This window comes from Anarrhichthys ocellatus, unplaced genomic scaffold (genome assembly GCF_004355925.1).
Source record: "Anarrhichthys ocellatus isolate YVR2014 unplaced genomic scaffold, GSC_Weel_1.0 scaffold23, whole genome shotgun sequence".
Classification (NCBI taxonomy): domain Eukaryota; kingdom Metazoa; phylum Chordata; class Actinopteri; order Perciformes; family Anarhichadidae; genus Anarrhichthys; species Anarrhichthys ocellatus.
In genome coordinates this window covers 5,696,609-5,723,598 of record NW_022280053.1, presented here as the reverse complement: position 1 = coordinate 5,723,598, position 26,990 = coordinate 5,696,609, and the positions used below count along the sequence as shown (strand labels likewise).

General features: G+C 41.6%; 1 protein-coding gene across 1 annotated transcript in view; it reads left to right on the top strand.

Moving 5' to 3' along the window:
• hcn1 (hyperpolarization activated cyclic nucleotide-gated potassium channel 1) overlaps positions 1-26,643 on the top strand; it is a 59,172-nt gene extending 32,529 nt beyond the window's left edge. The window contains exons 4-8 of the mRNA XM_031859851.1: positions 2,636-2,854; positions 8,772-8,918; positions 12,296-12,536; positions 18,482-18,646; positions 25,239-26,643. Coding sequence (XP_031715711.1) covers positions 2,636-2,854; positions 8,772-8,918; positions 12,296-12,536; positions 18,482-18,646; positions 25,239-26,353 — 1,887 coding nt within the window. The 3' untranslated portion in view covers positions 26,354-26,643. The remainder of the gene's footprint in view (positions 1-2,635; positions 2,855-8,771; positions 8,919-12,295; positions 12,537-18,481; positions 18,647-25,238) is intronic.
• Positions 26,644-26,990: the final 347 nt, after the last annotated feature.

Genomic DNA, 26,990 nt, shown 5'->3' with positions numbered 1-26,990 from the left:
CAAATAAAATCCCAGAAAAGCAAGTCTATAAATGTGGGTTTTTGAAAGTGATTTAAAAGATGAGACAGAGTTTGCGGCCCTGATCTCCTCAAACACGTCATCCCACAGTCTGGGAGCTGCAATGGCTCTATCGCCTTCACGTATGAGTCTGGACCCTGGAATAACAAGGAAGGACGCAGCCAAGGATCTCAGGGTGCAGGAAGGGCCTTTATGTATATTATAAAAAACAGTGGTTATTTGTCTGAAGACAGTTTAGAGAGAAAGAAATCGAAGCTGTACAAACAAACTGGACCCTATTTGTTATTAAAACTGGCAAGTGTAATTACGACACAGTTTCTAATCAATCTCTGAAAGAGTAAACTAATCAGCATGGAGATGGGAACTGGTGAGTCATCCAGGGCACATGATTAGCTGGAAATTCACTCATTTACTAAATCCCACTTGATGAACAGCATGGAGTCGAGCAGAATGGCGTGACAAAAGGAGGCATCAGCATGTGAACATGATGGGGTGTGCTATATTACAGTGTGGCATTTGCCAGATTTAATACATTTTCTGGAGGTTTTATATTTCTTTCATTAGCTATTCTGCTTTGGGTGAGATAGACATTCTATATGGAGCGCTTTCTCAGCATTTCTTGTTCACAAGAGGTGAAGCTATTGGAGGAGTCAGCAATTTGGCCGTGGCTACGAGGCCCGTAGCGGAGAGCTGTCGCATTTGTCTCCAGATCGGAACCCACTGGGTTTCACAAATGTAGCCTCAATGGGCCGGTTTCGGGTTTGCTCACTAGAGATTTTGCATGTCTCCGGGCAAAAAGGCAGACATTTGACATGTACTGTAATAATGAGGTGTCTTAATCCAGAAGACATGACTTCTCCAGAGGCTGACATCAACAAAAAGTGTAGATAAAAGAAACTATGGAATGCAACTATAAAGGTAGCACATTTTCAAGTCTTCTATGTCTGATGTGGATTATAAAATTGGTGTAGGGCCAGGTCCCCCAGCGGCCCCACTAAGAGCTTCTGTTCGAAGAGTTCCCCGAAGGCCACAGTGTGCTGGAAACAAACCAGTTTGTACGACACATCATGCGAACAGGTCTGATAGCAAAGTCTGCTCTGTACTGCTACTCTCTATGTCTCTGCTGCTGCAAGGCATTCATAGTGTCACACGTTTGTGCATTTGAAAAGTGACAGAAGTAGTTGTGTAGAGAATATAAAGGAGAGCTGCTGGGAGATGTTCAAATCCTCCCTACTTTCTCACCTCACCACGCCGGGCTAATCGCTGCGAAAAGTGGGCCCTATTCTCTCATAGTTGGTTTCGGAAAGTTAAGGAACCTTTCGAACGCATTCACCCTTAATTCTGATGTCAGAAACGTGTGGAAGGAGGGGGTTTCAGACGCTGTTCGATGATCCGACAAGCAATTGAAGCTTGAAGCACACTGACCTCCTAAAACATTCACTTTGAGGTTGTTACAAGAAAGCAACTTCATGACAACTTCATAAGGAGTGTTTATTCCCTCATGCAGGATACAATAACACATTAAGGGCCCTCAAAATCTGTTGGAGAAAATCCTACACCTCTACCACTGTGTGGGTCACTTGACCACCAAAGATTGTGGGGAAGGCCTTTAAGGCGTCTGTGCCCACGGGTCCCTCTTGTCGTGATACATTCGTGCCTCATAATACCTTAATCTCACAGTGCATATTGTCAAATGCTAATTATTGACAAGAGGAGACATAGAAGCTGTTGTTAGGGTTACACTTCTTCCTGCCTGCGTGTTTCCACGTCGGCAGCGACCAATCAGTTTCTTTTCAAACAACTTATTCTGAATAATGACGGTATTACAGTGAAACACCATTAACCCAGCTGGACACATTATTGGATAATAAGGGCCTCACAAACGAGAGACTATCGTGTAGTAGACACACGAGACAAAGTCACTTTGTGAGGAGAGAGCATGCCGTGAACGATAAAGGGAATGACTCTCACTTAGCGCAAATTACTCCCCTTTCGTTTATAACAAGGAGCGAGAGTTCAAGAGAGTCGTTCATGACTGGCTCCTTACATTTTCAACCAGGGAGACCGCTATGATACGTTAAGCTGATATGTTACATGACTGTCAGCCGCATGTCTGCGTGGACACTGCAGCTCTGTATTTCTGTTCCCCTGCATCCAACACGCTGAATCCCATTGCAACTCAAATCAGACCTGAGAGAGAGAGAGAAAGGGGCACAGGGCTTTAAGGAAAACAATTCCTCTGGCTTTTGTAAATAATGCAAGTTTGGGGCTTTTTTCAGAACTTGCAAACATGAGCTGTTTTGCTCCGCTTGGCAAATGGTTGAAATGAATAAAAGCAGGTAGGTCCCAGCAGAGAGGGTGTTCAAAGTGTTGAAATACTGAGTGAAGGAGTGGAAAGAAAAAGAGTCGGGTAGAAAGTTCAGCTCCTCAGTGAGGGTATTAGGCTGTGAGGCATGAAGAGTGTGCTGGCAGATTCTTTGGTAAAGATTCAGTGATCCATCAAAGGAAAGCCTGTCTTTATATTCTGCCTGCTGGAGAGCCTTCCCGCCCTGCCTTGCCTTGCAGTAACTCCCCCCAACCCCTCTCTGTCTCTCTCTTTCTCCCTTTGCCCCTGCAGAATGTTTCCTGGGGTAAGCAGTACTCTTATGCCCTCTTCAAAGCCATGAGCCACATGCTGTGCATCGGGTATGGTGCCCGGGCCCCCGTCAGCATGTCTGACCTGTGGATCACCATGCTGAGTATGATTGTAGGAGCCACGTGCTACGCCATGTTTGTGGGCCACGCTACAGCTCTAATTCAATCTCTGGACTCCTCGCGCAGGCAATACCAAGAGAAGGTAAGCACCAAACAGTGACATTACAATATGAAACACCTGAGATGATGGAGATTAGGTTATACTAACTGCTTGGTATGAAGTACAAATCTTTCATGTTTTGTTGTTTTCAAGGTAAGTAATGCTAATAACCAGTGGGATGGTCTTAAATATTAATCTCAGGGTTTTGCTCCTTCCGACTGAATAAAATCCTGCTCATTGGAGCTAGGCTTAACTAAATTAGGCCTTCTCTCAGTGGCCCCATGGACCAATGGGTTGAGCTCTCGCAGATCACAATATCCGGGGCGATGACCAGGAAAGAGGATTTTATTTCCCCAAGCAGATCACATAAGACCAACGGGGTGAGGAGGTCCATGACATGACTAACCACCTCAATGTCTGTATGCTGCCAGTGAACACATTTTATTCTTCCGTTTCATTTCAGTCCCTCTTACATCACTTTTTTTCTTTTTTTTTGCGTTGAGGGTGATTATCCAGCAGTTCAGCCGAGCCACCATCTGTGATCCCGCTGAGGGGCCTGGGCAACTCCCAGACCACATGGCCACGACTGCGATCTGTGCTTGCACGCAAGGAACTGACTTTAACTCCCAAACTTTGTCTGAGCTTGCAGAATTCCATGTACACATACACTATAGTAGTGCAGGGGATTACAGTCCTCTTCTGTGTGCCTTGATCCGCTGAAGGACATAGATATGATTAAAGTGAAGAGTCGATCTTTAACTTATGTGGTAACATAGATGACGTAATCACAGACAGACTGATTTATCCAACATGTACAGTATGTAGTTATCTTTCAATATATGTACATGATGTGTCAACTGAAACAGTTCTTAATTTAAGTGAAAGAGCAATAGACACAAATTGGTAAGGATCTGGTGTTGTAGTTACCTACCGAATGATCAGCACAACCCAAAAACTGTCATGTGCCATTGCCATATATATTAAATGGAGATTGTATGACATTCTCCCCATTAAGGAGAAGCAGGAGTTGGGACACTGCTGAGGAAATTGTCAGTGACGGGCCCAATCAGGTTCGGACAGAGAATCGAATCTCTTGTAGCAGCCCGTCTGTATTTATGTGAGCATATTCACAGACACACACTTAGGCAGGACTGGACTGATACACAAAGCACACTTTAATTATCGGCAGAGTCACCTTGGCTCTGACTATAACAAGACATGCTAAAATACCAGTTCATTAATTTACACCTTGCACATAAAAGCATTTAGCTGTTATCAATTCATTCTAAAACGATGTCCCGACCTTGCCAGACGCTTCCGTGATCAATGTGAATATAGAGGAACAACCCCCCCTGTTGTTGGTCTGTGGTTTTTGGTGCAGTGTTGTTATACATGGCACTTAAAATTCATCATTAGGAGCACAAGCTTGTATGCCTTTATGTAAAATACAACACTAATTGCTGCAGTATCATTATAGTACAAAGTCAACCACGCCTCGTATTTTCAAAAATAAAAAAAATGGTGGAAAAGAGGCCAAATCTAGTCAGTGAAATTATGAATTTTAAGTATTAAGTTTCATCATCCTGTAATAGATTGAGAAAAAGAAAGTAATAATCACCAGGTTTAGCCATTAATTCAGGTTTTGATTGACAGAATAACAGATCAGAACTGGAAATGTTGGCAAGTGGCTCGAAGGTGTTTTATAAAACACGTCATATAATCTTGCCAAAAACAAAATTCAACTCACTAAACTGTCTGCCAGAGTAGCAGCTGCTGAGTTGCAGACAGGTACAACAGCCCGTGTACTGGTAGTTCCTTTAGCTGTTTGCTGTTAGCTGTAGTAACACTAACTGTAATAGTTAGTGGTTAGCCAAACACACCATCTTAAACTACATAAGCAAGCTGATACAGCAGTGTGTGTACTGGTAGTTCCGTTAGCAGTTAGTAAACCGCCATACAATAATAAAAGTGAGCCAACTGACCAGTGATGTGAGTGGGGAGTCAGCAGGCTGGCAATGGCAGTATAAAACAGTCAATAAAAGGTGTTTTGAAAAGGTGTAAGTCCCCGCAACCATCCGAAGTCCTTGAGCATGCAGCCGATAACTGGGCACTCAAAATAATATGCAGTTTGGTGCAGCCGGATGCTAGAGTAGTCATGGACAGACACAGAGGTGCACACTCACTTACTTACTCGCATGATCCTCCTGGCAGAGATAATAATAATAAGTAAAAAATAAAACAAGTCAGTGGAATGGGTATTTCATTCACAGCATGGAGCTATTTTTTAAATAAGCTTGAATTTATCATAATTGAAAACATGATGATATGATAGATCATGGCCAGATACACAGATGTCACAGCAGACAGCACACGACAGAGAGTCGCCGACAGCAAATAAGTCAGCCATTCGCAGCCACTGTTTGAATTAGTGACATGTGTCTTGCTCAGTATATGATGTACATCTGCTTCACAGCAAATCTGCTTAATCTACATCCCTCTTTAGCCGTTCGACATCCCTCCCGGGCATCGAACTGACAACTTTAAGGCTGTAAATGCCATGTCTGCAGTAACAGAGCCCCAGTGTGTAGCCAGATTCAGCTAGGGCAGATTTACTGCATGGCTGTGCATATCAATGGAGCAGGCTGAGGAGCAGCAGGGATGGGTTCAGGGTGCTCAGCCTGTAGTCATTACATCTATCAACTGTCACAGCCGGGGGGTTGGAAACATGGAGCGATGAACGTTGGTGTGAGGTTATAGACGTCGGCTAAGGACAGAGGATGTTTATGAGGAGGGAAGATAACAAAAGATGCAAGTAATCATTCTTGAAGAAATGTTCTACTTAAAGTACAAAAGCCTTTTTCATGCTCTCAAGACCGAGGCCATCATTTGAAGAGATGGAAGGAAACAGATTAAGATAAAGATATAGAGGAAGAGAGCAGGAGGGGGTGAAAGGAAATGACGGTGTAAAACATGGATAGTCTCACGACATGCCTGCTGTGATGCCCTGGTGCTGAATCACTGTAAGCCAGCACACTGCTGTGTGTCATCCAGCAGCTCTGCTTTAAGACGTACTATATAATCTGTGCCTTATTCATATACTGGGTTTAGAGTGTGATGCAAATCTACCTTAACTACTTGAGTGCCAATAAAGAATACATTGAAATCTGCAAGTATGAATATTGTACATACTATATGCACATTTTTGCATTATAGAAGGAATAGTTCAAGATGTTGGGGAAATTTGCTTGTTCACTGTCTTGCCGAGAGTTAGATGAAAAAAAGATTGACATCACTCTCATATCCGTGCTTTATGGAGCTACAGCAGGAGATGTTAGGTTAGCTTAGCATAAAGACAGGAAACAGGGGGAAAGAGGTAGCCTGGCTCTCTCTAAAGGTGACAAAATCCACTCATCAGCAACTTTAAAGCTCACTGATAAACACGTTATAACTTGTTTATATAATCTGTATAAAAACCGAAATGTAAAAACAAATTGTTTGTCAGGAAGCTAGCTGCTACCACCTGTTTCCAGTCTTAATGCTAAGCTAAACTAGTGATTTTAAAATTGGACTACTATTTTGTGCCAATAACATTTCTGAAAACATGTTACTTTAGTGTTTTCAACAGCTTTGTAGAATATAAAATGGGTATTCCCTCAAAGAGAGAAACAAAGACATTTGATTGTCTCTGCCAGATGACACACATACAGTAGGTATCAAATCCATTTGTGAACGATCCATTTGAGCACATGAAACCTCTCTATCTTGTCTCACTAAATTGTCGTTTCTCATCTTAGAACACATTCACCAGCAGCAGATTTTTTTCGTAAGCAAGTGATAATTAATTGGGATTTACCACATTTTACAGTACATGAAGACATTATTTATGGGGTATTGTTTTGCAGACAACTGAAGCCCCTCGGGCTGTATAAAATCCACAGGAAGGCCTGACGGTGCCACTGGCAAGAACAGAAGTGGGTTAATTTCGTACCAAAGGGTTCATTCCCATGTGAGCTCAGGACTGACTATCTTTAGAGAGAGAAAGAGAGGATGGATGAGGAGGAGTGTAGTCAACATTTATCTAAATTGCTCCATTAGAAGGGATAACCAATACAATTACAAATTAAGTCATCATTATGACAACAAGGCCTAAAGCTGGAGGCCACATATCACACCTGAAGTATCGGGGCTGTTATACCATGCTCGGTGCCTAGATAGGTGCAACACTCTCCAGCTTCGACTGTAAACTCATTCACAGTATCAGTATCATCTTTCTGCAGCAGCGAAGGGAGTTAATGAAGGAGGCATTGTGACTTAAGTGTCTTCTCTCTCACTGACAAATCTCATTTTGTGGGCCATGTTTGCATCATTAGAGCCTGCCACTGGACTAGACTCCCAACCACACAGCTACTGTTGGCTCTCACCCACTGTTCTGTTGTAATTCCCAGAGGCAGTGTGGGAGACAGTGTTTATTTTCAGGTGTCAGGGCCTTGGACTGTCTGGGAAGATTGTTTTCACGACCCTGGCTCTGTCTGCGGAAAGGCCTGTGTGAGGAAACCGACTGATCAAAATAGATTAGCTGACGTGTTCTCTCTTTTCCCCTCTTCTTTGGGTCAATACATGCCTTCAGGTTAATGTGGATAGAATTTAAACTTCCACAAGGATGAAATGAATGACCACAAACAGGACAGTTCCCACATCTCATTACTGGCAGTGTTGCACAGCCATGCATGTGCAGTAAGAAAAAAATAAATAAGTAGAGCCATCTGGCTTTCTGATAGTGATGCCACAAAATGGTTTTATCCTTTCCATTTCATCCATCCTTCTCCCTCCATCACAGTAATAAGAACAACATCAATGTTTTTAATAGCATTATGTTTTCATTTCAAATCACCATCAACTCTCTAAATCCAGAGAACTGAAACACATTGCGCTCGGTACAAATTGTATGAATAGCACAAGTAGTAACTATTTAACCAGTGATTTAATTCACAGTAACAATACCCTAAATTAGATTTTAGTTGCATTTCTATGTTTTCAAAAGTAGTCAAATCTGAAGAACAAATAACTGTTAATTTTGCCTAAATCATTGATGCTAGTAGTACTAGCTGTAAATACCTCCTAAATTGATTTTAACACAAAATGGCAAGTTACTTATGTCTCCTTGTCATATGAATTGAAATGGGAAATTACAAAGGTTTATAACTAAAATACTTTGTTTCAAATGCACTTTTATTTTATTTTAAATTAATAATCTCTGATCGGGAAGTTAGGTAAAACATTTCTGATGAATAAACTGTAATGATGATACATTAACAGCTTATGGGCAAGGCAAGTTTACCTATATAGCACAATCCATACATTACATTTGAACTTAAACAGATAACAACAGAATAGAGAGAGAGAGAGAGAGAATCCCTTTGGCGTCAACCTTGACGCTAAAATCAATACTGTACTCGGCACAGCTCATGCACTCAGAATTAAAGAAATCACAGCAAAATATTCAAGAGAAATCATGGAAGTAATTATCAGCCATGCAATCTGTGCCATCTGGTTTGTTGTCATGCAGCCTCAAAATCTCTCCAGGTTATCAGGTATACCTTGCTAGTTCACATTAGATCATAGCTTGGTTGCCCAATAGGACTGGGCTTCCTGCATGGATGAGATAATCGGAACTGCTACCTTGGTCTGACATAGCCGTGGGCCTGTACTTGTTCCTACTTTCCTTCACCACCTGCCTCCCTCATTCTGTCTCTCCCTCCCCACACACACACACAGAACCAGGACATGGCACTGTGACTGTGTGAGAGCATGGCTTGTCCTCAATACAGAGACACAAATACACACTCGGTGAAGACCTTTGTGTGTTTATCCAAGGTGCAGCACTGCCATTAGAATGTTTGGTGTACACATACACATGCAGCAACTGATGATCGTCTGCTTTCTTTCTTTGTCTTCCCAGTACAAGCAAGTGGAGCAATACATGTCCTTCCACAAGCTTCCAGCAGACATGCGGCAGAAAATCCACGACTACTACGAGCATCGCTACCAAGGCAAAATCTTTGACGAGGACAACATCCTGAGTGAACTCAACGACCCTCTCAAAGAGGTGAGACAACTTCTCTCTTTAGACCCTAAACTCGAAGCACTGGTTCTTTGACTTAGCAACATTTATAAATCTTTTTAAGAGTGTTCATTTGAAGGTTTATTTTTGGAACAGGTAAAAAAAAATCTAAAATCTAGAAAAAGAGAAAAGAAAAGTTCTTGACAGGTAAGCTGTCACACGGTGGTTTTAGTTTGGGAACATGAATGAGTTTATTCCCTCAAGATGAAGAGTGAATCTTCATTTGGCACCTTCATGTGTGCTGCACCTGAAACTGAAATACCAACACTTGTCATCTCATCTCCGAATGTTAAAGGTGAAAAAAAACGGCAAAACGGATTCTCCTCAGTATCCTGGGTGAACCCGGAGTGAGCATCCATCAGAGATATGAAAATGATCTGCACAGAAACATGACCTGAGCCTCGATTTCAGCAAACAACCTGAGCTCCAGAGCTGTTTGTTTTATATACAATATTCACAACTCATCAGTGTAGCACAGATACACAGCCACACAGCCTGAGGATCAAGTGTACTATATATTATTCACAAAGGGAGGAAATGAGAAGGAATATTAAAGATTATCGTGGAGTCGGAGAACAGTTTTGAAGTCCTGGCTGACCCCCTCATAGCAGTAGATTACATGGGTAATTAAGCATAGGTGGATGAGAGAGGAGAGCACTGAAAAGCAAAGCAAGCGTAGGAATCGTGACCATCTTTCATGTAGCCCCATTAAGTCACCATGCAGTGGTGTTGGGGAGCTGCTGCACGCATCCTTTTTTTTTTTTTTTTTGGAGGTATGACTTACTACACAGAAAATCCTACAGGCTTAGTCCGCCTGTAGGATTGCAAAGCAAGCAAAGTTAAAACCTGCATAGAGACAGCGTCGCACAGTGAAAGCTATGCCCATGGGACAGACAGGTAACAACAAATCGCCAGAGCGAAACAGGGCACGTGGACGAGCTTACGTTGCCATTTCAGTGAATAACTGTTCCCAAGCTATTTCAGTTATGGATTATTTCAACTCATTCAGAAAAAACTCATCAAAGTGTTTTCTGTGTTGCTCATTTTCTACACTCACATTATTATTTTCCAATAAGCGAGCTCTCTCTTCTGTATGAAAAGTAATTTTCAAGAGAGATCAGACTCTAATTGCAATGTTGTTGCAGGTGGAAGTTAAGATTTGATTAGTCTTCTGTTGTGTTTCTGATTCAGGATCCTGTAGTTTCACTACCTTCCCTCTATGTTGTCTGGCTTTAGTCCACTTTATTTACTTTATTCGCTCAGTCTTTTTGCCCAGAAAGACATGAAAATAAAAAACAAGTTTGTACGGGTAATCTTTTGATTCCTGCTGCTACTGTACTACTAACTCTATGCAGTGCAATGGATTGTTTTCCCCCTCATGAAAGGTATGCGGCCTGTTTATTCATAATCTGTAAAAATGAAAAACTTTGTCTGATCATCAGAATTCCAATAAAAACAAAAACCCAGAACGTGTCAGAACAGTACAGTGAGTGAAACAAAGTATGGAAAGATTACTGAATGCTGCATCCATGCTGTGTTATCATCAATTACTGCCATGTTCCACCTTGATAATTTAGTATTTAGTTACCCAAAATGCATCCCACCTCTTCTGCTCTTAGACTATCCTTCTAAAAAGCGAGATGAGTAATGTCGCCCTTCATGCCAGTGCCAATGCCACTTTTCTAAATGAGCTTGCTTTTGCCATCTCCTATTTGAATCATATCAGACTAAGAGCAGCTGTACACTTTACAGACAGTAATAAATTACAGCTTTGTCAGGTAGATACATCTTGTTTTGTCAGTGCGCTACAACTAATGGCGCCTTCTCTGCGAGGCTCGGCCTACTTGGCTTCTGTAATAAAGGAAAGGGACAGTGTGGTTTGTTTTTCAATCTCTGTATCCATCGTCTGTACCCTGGTCCCTAACCAGTTAGCAGCCAGGAATCCATCAATGCAGCTCCATGCCAGACCCATTCCAGGTAGACTGACTCAGACTGAGCTAGCTGAGTCGGGCTGATTGCCACTGAGTGTCCAGCACAATTTTGGGGGTGTTGACTTATAGGTCAATTTGGGATCAGAATCAGCTCCACTTAGCAGCACTCCAATTCGCTTTGGGTCAAATGAGGGCCATGAAATCAGCCCAAGTGTACTTTAACTGATTCTGGCACATCATTCATCACAAGTCTTTCATGAGTCTTGCCAACCAGGTGTGCCAGATTGAGGCTTCTCAAGGAATTCTGACCACCTGGGACTCACATGACAACTCTTTTTCAGTGGATGAAATAGCTTTGGGTTTGATGTGTAGGTCAAAGGTAATGATGCTTAAAGGAAAGCCTTCAGTTAATCATCCTGGTGTGCAGCTATGGATAGTGGTAAAATAAATTTCAAATTCATCTGCTGAGACATCAGACTTCTCATTGATGTTTTTTTAATATATATTTTAGTTTTACTGTGCGTATAAAAATGCTGATGTCACAGATGTCCATGAATGCACCAACAGATAATTGTGCAAAAAAACTGTTCTGCCATAAAAAGTGAAAGATTTTCAGACTAGTAACACAAAAAATGTCAAATATAACCATGTGAAATCCATGCAGTTTGTCATTAATGGGCTATAACATAACAGTCAGACTGTTTCACTGTTCTCTCTACCCCCCCCCCACCCCACCCTGTTTCCTTTCCTCTGTCTCACACTCATCTCTTATTCTCCGCCATATGACAAATCTTTAAATAGGCATAGCCAAAGATTGTTTCCCCAAGAAGACTCCTGGCTGGGCATGAAAATTGCTTACTATCTAATTCATTAGTTCTGGTGCATGATTGAGGTCAGAGCCCCGTGGCATTAGCTGACACCGGCATCTGAGGCTGAGCTTACATCTCTTTGCGAGCGTCCCAGAAATTGGTTATCTCTCTGTCAATGTCCTGTTGTCACTGGAGGAGAGTTTTCTCTCACGGGGGGTCAACGACACACCGACGCAGATGCCAAGTGCCACGGTTTCCCGTCTGCACAGCGACAAAGATGTATGGGTAAACAGACAACAAGCTCCTAATCTCCTGCTGGGTCTGAGGGGACAGGATGAGACCAGAGAGATGGCCTGCAGCCGGCACCAGAGGGCAAACTCATCAGGGTCTGACTCGTGTGCCAAAAAGTTTCTTCTCAGGAGGGATGGGAAGTGCTTTGGAAGTATTAGGGATAAAGCAGCAATACGCATCCAAATCATTTATGCCGGCAGAGAAAAGCAGCAGAAATTAAGGATTTGTGGTGGTGTGTCAGACGACCCAACTGATGCTCATTTTTTTAAGTTGTAGGTGGAAATTATTATGGCATGATCTCAATTGTTAATGTTTTTTTTTTCTCCACCAGGAAATTGTCAACTTCAATTGCCGTAAGCTTGTGGCCACCATGCCTTTGTTTGCCAACGCGGACCCCAACTTCGTGACGGGGATGCTGAGCAAGTTGAAGTTTGAGGTCTTTCAACCCAACGACTACATAATCCGAGAGGGCACTGTCGGGAAGAAGATGTACTTCATTCAGCATGGTGTTGCGAGTGTCATCACCAAGTTCAACAAGGAGATGAAGCTGACCGACGGATCCTACTTTGGAGGTTAGAACAAAAACGTGACAAATGGAAATCCGTTTTTGAAATCCTTTCTTTTTTAGATTGGCACATGAGGATACACACATTAATTGTATACGTGGGTACTGCCATGCAAGAAAACCAGTCACGAATGCATTCCCACATTATGTTCATACGGTAATATATTGAGACACGACTCTAGCCTGAGGTCTTGCGTTTGATGCTGTTTTAAGTTATTGTAGATGTAGATTCTCATTAACCAGTGTTGGACGTTAGTCAGCTTCTGCAGTTACGTAACCACTCATCTGGTTGTTGGAGTAGGCCAAAGCGTGGATCAGGCTTCACTTAGGACACACAGAGGTTCCTCTCCCACCCTAACCCTCACATACACACATATGCATGAACTCTTCTCCCCCTCCATAAGTTCCTGCTGCATATACTTGGCACTAACAAGAGCAGCCAGGGTAAAATCATGAGCTATTCCCTCGTTCTGTTCTCTGTCTTCCTCTCTCTTTCTCTTGGCACGAGTCTTATCCCCTCTGCGAAACATTACAGTTATCATTATTTTTTGAAATGTCAAATGTAATTTCATTGCACGTTGTTTACTCAAACACGACAATATCTGCCTGCGGATTTTGTCAATGTGAAAGCAAAGTAAAGTTTCCGTTTTTAGAGGATCTTGCATATTTTATCTCGTGAGTTCATCCCCACTATGGAAGGAGGCTGAGGAGTCTAAGAATACCTTTGCTTTGGTGTGTCTTGCTGCATGCCATTCATGTCTCACAGGTGAGCTAAGGAAGGCAGCGAATCAAAAAAAAGAAACGAGTCGTCTTTTTTTCCTGCTTGTTTAAACCACAGGATTGTTGTCATGCCACTAAGAGTGCAAAACTTCACAGTATATATGGGATTGCCAGAGGAGAGGGTGCGTTTTGACTAGAGTGGACATACGGTCAGATATGTGGCAGTTGCAGTGCAGTTCATACAGTTAATCCTCTGGGGCTGCAGCTCAAGAGATATTCTGCTAAAGAATCATTGTGGCACAGAACAAGAAGATCTTGATTAAGAACCTAAGCTGAAATGTCAGGATGAAACCTTTAGCCAATAAGGCTCTGACAAATGGATCGTAATGGCAGTGAGCGGAGGGCATTTATCAAACAACTTCAGATTAAAACAATGAAACTGCAGCAGCTTAACTGGCCACTGCTTCCAGTCAGAGGATGAAAAGTAATAATGATAGTTCTAAGTCGGCTGAACAGTGGCGGGCAATGCTATACTTTGATGGTTAGACGCTCGCATATCATCAGTTCAATTCTAAAGATCTTTGTTCTAACAACTATGATTGCTCTGCAGAGCATAATGTCCTGGTGACACGCAGGAAGCTAAAACTGTTCAGTCTTGTGTATCCCCTGCTGGGCCCTCTGGTGACTCAAACATATAATTAATTTACAGCGGCTACAATCAATATTCTTATACTAAACGTGTATCAAATGACGATGTGAACGAGGATGGCTCATTGTGATTAGTTATCACCTGAATCTGCAGCTCCCCTCAACAGCTTTACAGTGAGTTTCAGTTTATTGTTTATAGTTTTCCAACCGCATCCTTTTGGTTCACTCTCACGGCTCTCATGCCGGCATTTTTGGCCGTTTTCTGCCAAAAAGCTCAAAAAACTCTCTGTATGCTACCTGCTCAGCACCACACAGGTAGCGGTTGGAGTATTTAGTATTTCACCAAGGAGATGCTAGAAAACAAAAAAACAGCTGAAAGAAAGAATAATATTGGACTTACAAGTAACATCCCATATCAACTTCAGAAGTCTTGATAGGTCAATGTCATGTCCTCAAGTTGTGTCCAAAAAACGCAGGTATATATAATGTAACCCAAAATCCAGCAAAATCCTCACTTTTTAGATGCTGAAAAAGACCAAATTTTGAAATACAGGACATTTTGAAGATTATTTTGTACCACTAAAGTATTAACTCTACTTGTGTTGTGCTTCCTTTCTGGTGTGCAGAGACTCACAAATAACAGTCCAGATTGATTCAGCAGAATGCAAAAGAGTTCATACTTTAAGTGCAATAAGTAGTGCAGGAAGCTGAAGGAGAATGTTCAGTGAAACATCAGCATCTAAAATCTGTTAAGTGAAAAGAGAAAAAACCATACAGAGAACATGCAGTCCATGTTCCCATTTAATCTTTTAATTAAAATATATGTGTTGCATCTGTCCAAATAATGAAGGGCGCACTGTTCTTTTTGCCGTGTTCAGTCCGTGCCGGCCCACCTGCTGTTGCCTTCAGCCCAGCTGGTATTCTCACCCGCTCGCATGGCATTAGTAGATGAGCCCAGAGTTGGGAGCAGCTGGCTGTACCAGGCACCTCACTCTTCCCCCTTACCTCCGAGGATTCACGCTCCCCTTACAAACCAGGCCGAACCGTGGCTAGAATGAGAAATCAGTAAAGGGGGCCCAGCCACAGGAAACTATTAGCATACTAATGAGCAGGACATCGATGAGGACAGCAGGTCACAAAGCACCCCCCCCCCCCCCCTGCAACGGTCAATGCGTGCTGCACAGGTATCATAGTAATCACTCCTGGACCTCTGTGAATAGGATTACATATTGGTAGCACACAGCTCCGCAGTCGCTCTGAGGCAAAGGGACTAGTAGAGTGTAATGTAGTCATTGACAGACAGACAGGGCATGGAACTCCCTATTGGGCTTCAATGTCTCAGTCACATGGGACTCCCTCTCTCCTCCGTCTCACATCCGTTTAAGGAGAAGGGTAAGGGTAAGGGGGGGTTGCCATTGGAGTATGTGACACATGAAGTGATGGCAACTTTCCACAAATGCTCCTGGGGTCAACTGTGATGATTTGTTGCTAGGTGACTGACACGTGCATCGTGTCAAGCGTTAACAGGGCCATGCCTTACACACACAAACATACAGACACACACACCTTGGAATACACATGTACACACAGAAAATGTCTTTCAGGTGACAGAGAGAATATTTCCCTTCAAAAGACTTTTTAAATATTTGTCTACTCTAAAAGTTAATGTATTAAAACATGGATGAAGTAGTCATCGAAAGTAGTTGCGTAAGAGAGGCTAGTTGACTACTTTAGTTGAGTCCCACCTAAATATACAAATACGCACACATGGATGTTTGTGTTTTGGGAGATGTCTGGAGTGTAGCTGCACATTTTGATGTACAGTATGATGAATGTATATACCAGTGTTCAAACAGTGAACATAAGCGCCGTCTAAAAATACAGACTCTTCCTGCGCTCCGTCAGCCGATTATCAACTGTCATGTTCTCAAACAGTCACTCACAGCTGGAGTTCATTGTAGTCTGACAAAATGAATTAGTACAGTTGGAAAGCGCTACTCCAACAGAGGAAAACTGGGAGGAGGAGCAAAATAGTTTTGTCTCCCACTGTTGCCTGCTTCATTATAAAATGCAGTTATGGGGGAGGTGTGGCTACTTGACAACAGGATCAAAGCGGGGCTAGCTAGCACGTTGTCCGTTTCACTGATGAATAAGCGGAACATAAATGAAGGGCACCACCACATTGGCCTGTGGTCTGAGTCACAATATTGTAATGTCTGGGAAATACCTAAATGTTTCCTATGTTTGACGATTTTACAACAAGGCACGAATAATTAAGAATTTGTCGTAGACGGTGTTACACAAAGTTTACATAGTTTCTCCTAAAAAAAAATAAAAAAACAGTGTGATTTTTGTGTGATATCCTCACGGGCGACAAAGGATAGAATTGTGGTTATTTTTTTACTGTATTATTGTCCAATTTGACGTGTTTACCGCCAATAAAACTTTTAGAACACGCTTATTCTCCTTCTTGTTAAAGGTCGATGGGAAGATTGATACCACTCTGAAGTGTGTACGCCGAATATGCAACTTGTTAGTTTAGCATAAAGCCTAGAAGCAGCAGGAAACGGCTAGCCGGGCTCTATCCATACGTTAAAAAACAAGCTGCCTACCAGCCAATTAATTATCACCGTACATCCCATTGTCAGGTAACACTTTTACCTCTGGATGTAACTATGCAGGATCGTGAATCGAACCCCTCGCTACCTGCCTTTGTGTCTGCCTCTGTTTCTCCACCATTAGTGAAATTACATTTAACAAGACAAAGGTTTTTCTTTCTCCCTCTCCGTCTCCTTTTTTTTTTTGCATCTTCCTGTGTTAACAGAGGTGCCACTTAAAGGGAGCTTTTCTTTCCCACCATAACAGCACTAACACCTTATTTACACCCACAGCTTGAGAGTGTTGCTCTCACATCTTGTGCACACGCTCTGCGCTCTATTTTCACGACAGCTCATGGCGCGGCCAAGTCATCACGACAAGTTAACATTTAACGATTTAATCGAGATGGAAGTTGTGCTGTAGATTGGAAAAGAAGGGCGAATGTGGGTGGAGGTTGAGTGGTGTCGGTGGTTGAACGAAAGCTAAGGGAAGTCTGCTTAGAAGACGGCTTTTGTTTTACAAGCTTATAAAGACAAGAGAATATGTAGGCTGAAGGAATGGGGGGGTGGCTGGATAGACTTTCTGCCTTGTGTCAATGATTCATGAAGACACTGAGGAGATAAGGCGCCGTGAATGTCAGGTTTTTACCAACCCCCTATCACCTACAGTAGCACACATATTCATGTATTTACTGCGAGTTAGGTGAGGAAGTTCAGATTGGTTTGCACGTCTTTAGCAACACAGAGAGAACACTGATATCAGAAGTAAAACATATCTTTCGGTCATTTTTATTCTTCGGTCCCTTTGCTTTAGAATGTATCAAACAGCATGACATTCACCCTTAACATGAGTTCATGCAATCGTCCAATTGCTCTCTAGTACTTGAGTGACTACAAGCAATAATAAGCGTCCTACTAAGTGAAAGTGATGTGACTCTTGATTTATTATCTACTATACATTTACTCAAGCACTCTACTTAATTACAGCTTTGAGGTACCTTACGTATTAGTATTTCCACTTCATCCTACTTTTTACTTCTACTGCACTACATTTCAGAGGCAAAATGTGTAATTTTTACTCCATAAATCTGAGAGTTATAATCACCAGTTGTTTTTATTGTGACCTCCCGGAGAAAAGCAGTTTCTAATTGGACCCCCTCCGGTTTCAGATGTCTCTGAGCTCTGAGGTGGTTTAATTTATTTGTCAAATTATCCAATATTTCACAAAAACAATGCATTTTGTGAATGGGGTTGATTACCACAGGGCTAAACGACCTCACTGTATATTAAGTAATTCAATTCTGAGTACCTCTTTCTCCACTGATAATGACAACTACATCAGTGGAATAGTTTTTGTATTATTTAATTGAGATCTTTAATCAAATCATTCATATGTGTGTATATTACGGACGGGTGTATTGAGTGTATAAAGGTAAATATAGTTAAACACAAATAAGAAACAAGATGTATGCTATGTTATTATCTGGTGCAGACGGGAGCTGCAGGGTCATCAGGGTTTTGATGTGTTGCTCTATTGATCTGAACCTGACACAAAGCAACGTGTTCTCTCTTCACACCTCTGCATGTGAGAAACTACAGGGGTTGAACCGGAATGCTACCTCACCATACCATCATTGAGTTGTCCAGTCTGAGAACGGCTGCATGCAGTGATGCAGTGATGCCTCACAGACTTTACATTTTTTGTAAAGCTGACTACTGTATGGTGTTATGGGACCATTAGCTCTCTGCAGAATGAGGAATTATCTTAGTATAATGCAGGTGACAGCACCGCTGATGGGCTTCTCATTTTTATGTACATTCACATTCTGCTCCTGTACCCTTTTGTACTTGAGATTCATCTGTATGGTAATCTGCGCTGCAATTGCTGGGCTGATTCCCTTTCTGTCCCTCTGCACTCTTTTTTTTTTTTTGTTTCCCTGCTCTCACTCTCTGTCCTCCCTTGTCTCTCCGTGTTCCCGCCACACAGAGATCTGTCTGCTCACCAAGGGCAGGCGAACGGCGAGCGTGCGTGCAGACACCTACTGTCGACTCTTCTCCCTCTCTGTCGATCATTTCAATGAGGTGCTGGAGGAGTACCCCATGATGCGACGCGCTTTCGAAACAGTCGCCATCGACCGATTGGACCGCATCGGTAAGACCTGCCTACATCTAATTCCTGTCCTGTCTGATTGGTCGAATCTCTTGCCTGTCATCGTGCCTTGTTGTCTTGTCTTTATCAGTATTTGTTTGCCTTCTTTCTTCATCACAGCATTGTGTCTGCCATCTTGTGCTGCATGACTTGTATGCTATCTTGTTTTTTTCCTGTTGTTGTTTTTTACTTCCGTCTCTTTCTTTGTCTTAAATAACATTAAAGAGAATTTGTTGTAACCAGTATTAATCCTTCCAACGAACCAAAGTAGAGTTTTGTGGTTGGATTAACTGGAAGGCAGTGCATGTCGCTGTCCGGGAGGGAGTCACTTCGCCCCCTCGTTGGTTTGGTGTTGACCCCCCCGCTGGATGTCAGCGAGTGGATGGACGCTAACCTCACATGCATGCGTGTCTGGCCCTCTTTCCACTCATCTGCACTCCTGGGTATGAGCAGCACCCCACCCCATATCAGAGTTCTCCAAATCAACCAGACCCTGTAAAAACAAAGAGCAGGGCCAGGTGACATCAGGGATTCATTCAGCTCCTCGTCAACAATGCTTCCTTATATTCACTGTCTGATTGGTAGAAGAACCTGGCCTTGACAGATTAGAGTTGAAATAGAATAAGTGATAATGGTTCAGACACACATATATTTCTTACAGTTAAAAAAGGGGCACATGTATGGAATACAAACAGGGCAATAATTGGTTGCATTGGCCCTTATGTTTTCCAACTCCTTCGTCAAATGTGTTCAGTCTGCTCTAATACTTTAATTGAAACTAAGACACCGACAAATCAAACTTGTGGAGGATAATGTGAAAGTGTTGTCCACAACGGAAGCAGTAGAACGTATGTCTTTGTCATCGCTTATGTTTTGCTGCATTAGAAATATGTATTTTTTGAAATATTATTTTTCTCCTATATTACTTTTGATATATGAATAAGTTGACAATAATAAAACGGCACGTTTTCACTGTCACATTTAAGTGATAAGAAGGATTTAGCGAGTATACTTTGAGGCTTATTTGTATCGTGTGTTGATATCTCAGATGCTACTGCACGTATTTTAAGATCTGGTACCCAACCCCTGTTTATAAGAAAGTAAAATGGCAATTTGTCAAATCCTTAAAAAGGCCGGTGTGAATAGCGCGTGTTTGATTCTTAATTTGGTTTTCTTTGTAGTCGAGGCGCTACAGTAGAGTCTGTACATTACGGCTGTAATGCGTGTGGCAATCCTAATGTTGGCGTGCTACGAATATCTGACATTAGTGTAGAAGTTTGACTAGTGTATGTCCACCTGTTACAACTAAAAACAAAACTGAAATTAAAATTGCAGGTGGATGCTCTCTAAGTAAATTAATATTAGCTCGTAAGGCAACAGGTTACTGGTGGTGAATAAAATAAAACATTTTTATGTTTTATACAATGCCTCGATCCACCTTCCTCCTTTGTAACACGGAAAAATAAAAATTTGATAATGAATTTGATGGCCTATATTATTTCGTATGCAGGAAGAAACGGAATTTGTGAAAATAGACCACTTTTAAAAATGATATGATCGCTGCTATGCGGACAACCCGAGCAGCTCATCATCATAAATGATCAAACAAATAAAAACAAACTGTTATGGCTGCCGCCAACGCTAGAGGCCATAATGTTTGGTGCTTTGTTTCCCAATTACATTAACGAGAAAAACAATATCACCTCAATACAAAACTAGAGTTGAATTCGCATAGTGGCAGTGTGCCAATGTTGTCTCATATCGGTGGTTAAAGCTTGCAGTCTGTATCTACTTCTCTATCTGTTATTGTTGTTTTTCTTTGTCATGGCTTTGTATTTGTGTATTATTTTGCCGGACACAGGCACGTCAATATTGAATTGCTTTGCAACCCTAGTGTTGACTCAACATTGAAATACTGTAGTGTCAGGCAAGTCAGCAACAAGCAATGAGCAACAGATTATGAACAAGGCCGCTCAGAGCCTATCAAAAAAAAACAACCACTGTTACTGTTGAGACAACCTTTTCTCCTCAGAATTACGTTCATATATAATCTGTTTTTTAGGGGGGGAACATGATGGCTCCTGGATGACTGGATTATATCAAAATGTCTGACCAAACACATCTGTTAAATCTTACTAACCTGCAAATTTACATCAAACAAATGAGCTAAATGTTCACCATCAGTGTTCATCCTGCAATGTCTGCTCATGACAACTGACGCAAATAAGACTAGATGGTAGAGTTTCGAGAAAGAATGTGGTCATGTTTCAATTTTTCAAATGACCACACAGATATTTGGTTTAATACGGGACACAAACCTCCATCTCGAGCTTTGTGCTTTAATCCATTCCGGAAGCCAACGCCCACACTTCCCCCCATGTGCTACACGAATGTCCACCTACTTCTCACATTATAACACTAATAACTAATTGTGAAGAAGCTGCATTTGAACGTAATTCACAGGAGACAAGGTTGCATTATTTTTTGGGCTAGCATAAAATAAAGTAATCTTAATTTGCCCTGTGGTGAAGTCCCTTCACAACATGCCTTTTGGCCTCAACAGTCTAAATCTACATTTGCCCTTTTTATGACCAGCTGAGTTAGCTTCACACCAAACGTTACAAAATAAAAGCTGCCCACTCTGACTGACACTGCTCAGAGTGATATAGATTTGACCCATCCTTTCAGACTAACCATCAAGGGGGTTTTGTCTCATACGAGGGAAGATACTCTGTCATGATCCGTGCTGGTTGTATCGTTTCTATATATGAACTGCATTTGGTTACATGCTTGTCTTGCTCTAAAAAGGAAAGAAAAGTAACCATGCTTTGAAACCAATAACGTGTTGCACATTTGACATTATTTTTTATCTATCTAAAAATTATTTGACCAGGAGTCCGTCTTGAGACGAGCACATCTCGTTTTCAAGAGTGTCCTGGCCGACGAGTAGGCATCAGGTAAACACTTTATTCCAATTCCAATATTCGAACAGGGACAAATTGACCTATAAAGGCTTGCTAAATGGATCCGGTCTCAAATTCATCCTCCAAGAGTTTGACCTCTTGCTGGAGGTTTGCATCATCTGTTTAGTTCAGTGACACATAAGTCAAGTCACCCACACCAGTCCTGCAGATGTTTTGATGGACACATTCAAAATGTCAACAACTAAGACAATCAATGAAACAAAAGATAACCCATTCAGTGTCACATGCCATGTTTATTTTTGTAAGAGATCTTCACAGAATAATTAACTGAATTATGACCACATGCTCAGCTCTATTGGTGTGACATTTGTATTTATTCTTTGAACCTTTTGTTCAAAGTAAATTCACAAACAAACTCATGTCTGCAGATTAGTAAACACTTTACTAATGCAATGCCACACACACCTTTTGTTACATGCAGATATCCCATTTCATTATCTATTCATGTTTTCACCAATATAATAAAAACGTTTGTTTCTGATTGTCTGGCTTGAAATATGAATTATGTCTTTTGTGTAAATGACTTGGGGGGAAAATTTTAACTTTTCTGACACTAAACAAAGGAAAGTATTTGGACAGAGGTACAGTAATGTCATGTTGACTACATGTGGAGGGCAAACGTTTATGTAATCCATTAAATCACACACATTTACGACACTTAGCCTCTCTAAAATAAGTTCTATCAATAACCCTCAACAAAAAGCAAAAACATTTCCTGCAGTGACTCATAAAAGAACAATTTATCACAAATTATTTATCAAATTGCCTTAAGAGTCAGAATGAAAAATGTCTCTATAAAGCCTTGAATGCGTCACAAAATTTGTGTATTTTATTTTTTAACAAATACAGCCTTCATTATTTATATGATGTTTGTGGACATTACGATGTTTGTGTTCTGCTTGTTTTTATCTGTTTATTTGGCTTTGAGAGTTTTACACAAGTATGTTTTTGTTGTCAGATATGGGTTAATTACTCATTATTATTATTTATCGAGATCACATTGATTGGTGATGTTTGTATATTGATCTAATATCACTGGTTCCATTGTGCCAGAAAAGAAGAATCACTAACACAATACTGTAATTATGTTATTCTCAAACGGTGACTTGACCCATAGCTGAAACATTTTCTGTTTCAAAGTTTTGTATGTAAAAAAAAAAAGCAACATTTATTTACCCATGAGTGATGTTAATGTTTTGTTTACGTTTTTAGTTTGTTTGTTTTCATTTTGAGGATACCATTTTTTTTTTTTTTTTTTTTTTTACAATCTTCTGATAGTGTTTCAAAATCAGTTTGTAGATCAGGTAAAGTGCGTTTTGCAGACATGCTCATAAGTGAGTTCTGGCGTTCACTGGGAACGCTGTCCAGGATATTTTGGAAATGAGATAATATACAGTACAAGTTTAAAGTGTTTATTAGGAGATCTGTCTGTAGACATTTGCACTCTAACAAATATATTTGAACGGTCAGAGCAGGCCAGTGTTTTTTATAAAAATAAGGTTTATTAGGTACAAATCAAACACGGGTATCACTATAAGTCTGAGTGTATATATTCCATAGAAGGACTCTGACATTTACCGTGATGTAGTTTAAGTAGCACTGAAATGTTTCCAGCCTGGCAGCTGGTTAGTTAGTCACGTTCTTTAGTTCAGGGCTGATAAAAAATGAAATGCATTAAAGTCTTATAATTTTCTCTCCGTTGTTGGAGCTATAATGTAGCGTATAAAATAGCAGCTTTCTGGAGAAGACGTGAAATTAAATGATTATCTTCTTAAAATAACTGACTTAGCGCTAAACGTCCGTTATATTGTTTGATAAGTGTCCATTTATCTTTTGCACACCTTTGACTGAAAGAGAACAGGATACAATGTCAAAGAGAGATTAGAGGAGGAGAGAAATAAGAAGAAAAGGGCAGCGGGAAGACACGGATGCTTGTTGCCCTGAAATCCTAACGGAAGCCCTTTTTGTCTGACTGCCAGCAAACAGTCAGAACTTCTCAGGATCTATTTTTGCAGGAATAATAAATATGTGTTGTCCTTCCAATCTACAGAGTTTAACTGCGCCGCCTTTAAAAATGCAATGACGGCAGCCTTGTAAGTGAACAGTAGTGTCATAGTCGGTATACGTGGTGCTAGTTTTAGCCTTCAACCCGACCCATAGCGGCTGTTCAATGGCTGCAAAACAAAACATCAATCTTGTCTGATAGCCCAATGCACGGCTTGTTGGCAGCCTTGAGCGGAGAAAGCCGTCCAGAAAATGCTGCTCAACTGTAAACTCGGTGCAGAAGTCTTCTGCCCTCAAGGACGGGGCTTAACGATTGACGGACTGTGGCTAAAGCCTTCAGTCAACTCTGTCTTCTTTACTGACAAATAACGCTTCACAGCCTGTCGATGCACAAGGTCAACAGTAATTGCAGGAAAAACATCCTCGAAACACATTTGGACACAGTCATTCAAAGTAAAGATGTTAAATCTGTATTAGTATCATTGTCAAATGTGGCAATTCTTTCTACAAAAGACCAGTTTCAAGACATCCTTCATGCTTTACCATTTTACCACAGTGTTGCTCCCAAAGCCCCAAAAGTGGTCGGTGTTTAAAGAAGCCATCCGTCAAGTTTATATTATCTCGGTCTGTGATTTGTGACTGGCTGGGAAAGATTCCCAGGCCTGTGGGCACAAAATGGCCTTTACAGAGCAGAAATTAAGTACTTTTTTTTGACTGTATTAAGGGAAATGCTTTATTATTATTTAATTTTGCATACAAATTTATACAAAAGTATAAAAAAAACTGTATTTTGAACATTTTTAGTCATGAAAACTAATCTAAATCTTCAGTCAATTCCATGCAAGATAACATGGCATTCTGTGGTGAGATGAGTAAAGTTTAGTTTTCCATAAATGTAATTAATGTATAATTATATTCACAATCTGTACCCACTGTGGTAGTGTGTTAGGAATAGATCTATGTCGCTTTCTTTGCTTGTTTTTATTGTCACTTTGTTTATACTTTTTTTATTTTTTTAAAGGTTATTCTAATCGTCCTTGTGGTGTGTTTTAGCAGAGTTGTTATTGTGATTTAAATAGAACGTGGCTTTTAATATTCTTAGTTTAGACTTATTGTCTTTGCTTCGACACAATACTGTCCAGTGACGTGATGTGTGGGTACAACTCATCAGTATTCTTCTGTGTTTCATCGTCAACATCAGCACCTTCACAGTCTACGCTGTCACGTCACACTTTCAGTAATCTTTGTCTCCTCATGTGTCCTTCATTCCTCTCAAACTGTATATTTCCCATAGTCATTACCATTGTGTGTCCTTCACACTTTATATTTAATGTGAGAAAAGTTAGTGGATGTGAAAAGATGCAGCTTGTAAGATTGAAAGACTTTAAATTAGTAGTGAATTCATACATTTAGTGGATGAAGCTCCTCTATTGAAGATGTGGTGACAAAAAAATGCAAAATGTGCTTTCAAATGTGTTTTCTTACTAAAACATACAAGCTGCATCTTTGTTATTACTGTCCTGTATCCTGCCCTCTTCCTGTGGTTTAGGGCAACCAGAGTTTGCCACTGCTGTATGTGCTCACCTCTCCTGACTGCACCCCAACAGGGAAGAAGAACTCCTTGCTGCTGCAGAAGTTCCAGAAGGATCTGAACGCCGGCGTTTTCAACACGCAGGAGAACGAGATATTGAAGCAGATTATCCGTCAGGACAGGGAGATGGTGATGATGGTGGACCGCAAGCAGTCAGTCACCGGGATGAACTCAACGCCAATGTCAGGAAACTCCATCATTAACTCACCTGCCCAGCCTCCCTTCCCCAGTGCCTTCGGCACCAGTCAGCTCCAGCAGTCCTCTGTTCCCCTGACCTACAGTGCTTCAGCTATTGCCAATGCCTCTGCTGCCCGCATGCTGCCAGCCGCTGCCGCTGCTGCGGTGCAGGGGGTCTATTCTGTTCCCAGTCTTTCCCACGGCAGCCTGAATTCACCCTCCATCAACGCACAGCTCCCACTCCAGCAGCAAGGAGCGATCATGTCACCCTGCTCCTTCACTGCTGCTATGTGTAGTCCGCCCGTGCAGACCCCTCTGGCTAACCGGAGCTTCCAGTACAGCTCGCGCACAGCCTCCCAGCTGTCGCTCATCCAGCAGCCCATCGCTCAGCCGTCCCTCTCCACACAGCAGCAGCTCGCCCAGCTGCCCGCCGCGTTGACTGCGGCCGCAGCCTCTGCAGCGCAGCAGCAGCAGCAGCAGCCGTCTGCTCAGCAGCAGCTGGTCCCTTCACCGCAGCGGGGAGACATCCACAAGAGCACACAGGCTCTGCAGTCGGGCAGCTTGAGTCGAGACATCAGACATTTATCGGCCTCCCAACCATCATTGCCACACGACACATCTCTGGGGCCCCGAGTGCACCCAGCCTCGGGAGACTCTCTGGCCTCCATCGTGCCGACGGCGGCAGCGATCCAGGGAATGAGTCTGCAGAGCGGCATCCGCACCACAGTGCCCCAGCGAGTCAATTTATTCCGGCAGATGTCGTCAGGAGCTTTGCCCCCGGTGCGCTCGGCCGCGGCGGCAGCAGCAGCGGCGACGGCGGCGGCGGCGGCAGCATCATCATCATCATCATCATCCTCCACCCAGCACAGGGAACCCCCCGGATCTAGGAGAGATTCTGTCCTGAGCAGTACAGAGACTGAGCAAGACAAAATGCGTTTCGCATCAAATTTATGATCCCATTTTATCCTTTTCATTTTTTAAAGTTTCAATTCATTTTTAAAAATGGAGATACAACAAAAGAGATAAAGATGAGGAACTTCAGCGTTTTTGTTTCTCTCCTATTTTCTTCTAAGATAACCTCATAGAAACCCTGTACATACAATCCCTTGTATTATATTTTAGACACATTGTCTCCCTTAACTTAAGAATGTATATTATACAGATACATCTCTCCTTTCTTTTACGCCATATATATATATATATACATATGTATATGTGTGTGTGTGTGTATATATATATATATACATATATATACTGTATATATACCGCTGTGTGTATGGGTGTGTAAGAGTGTGTGCGTGCGTGCATGTGACCGTGTCTATAAAATCCAACTAGAATATTTGGCAATGGCAATTTAAAAGCTGTAGTATAAACATGAGTCTTCCTTTCTGAGAAATATAAAGAATTATATACAATGTATGAAGTTTATTTTTTTTATTTATTTTCTTCTTGCTTCCTTTTTTTCTTTTTTAAACTGAAATGCATTGTGAATTCTGACGACTTTTTCTTTCTTTTTGCTTTTTTTTTTTTTTTTTTTTTTACCATCGAGGAAGAGAAACTGTATATCTTCTCCTATTAAGCAGCTTTAGGC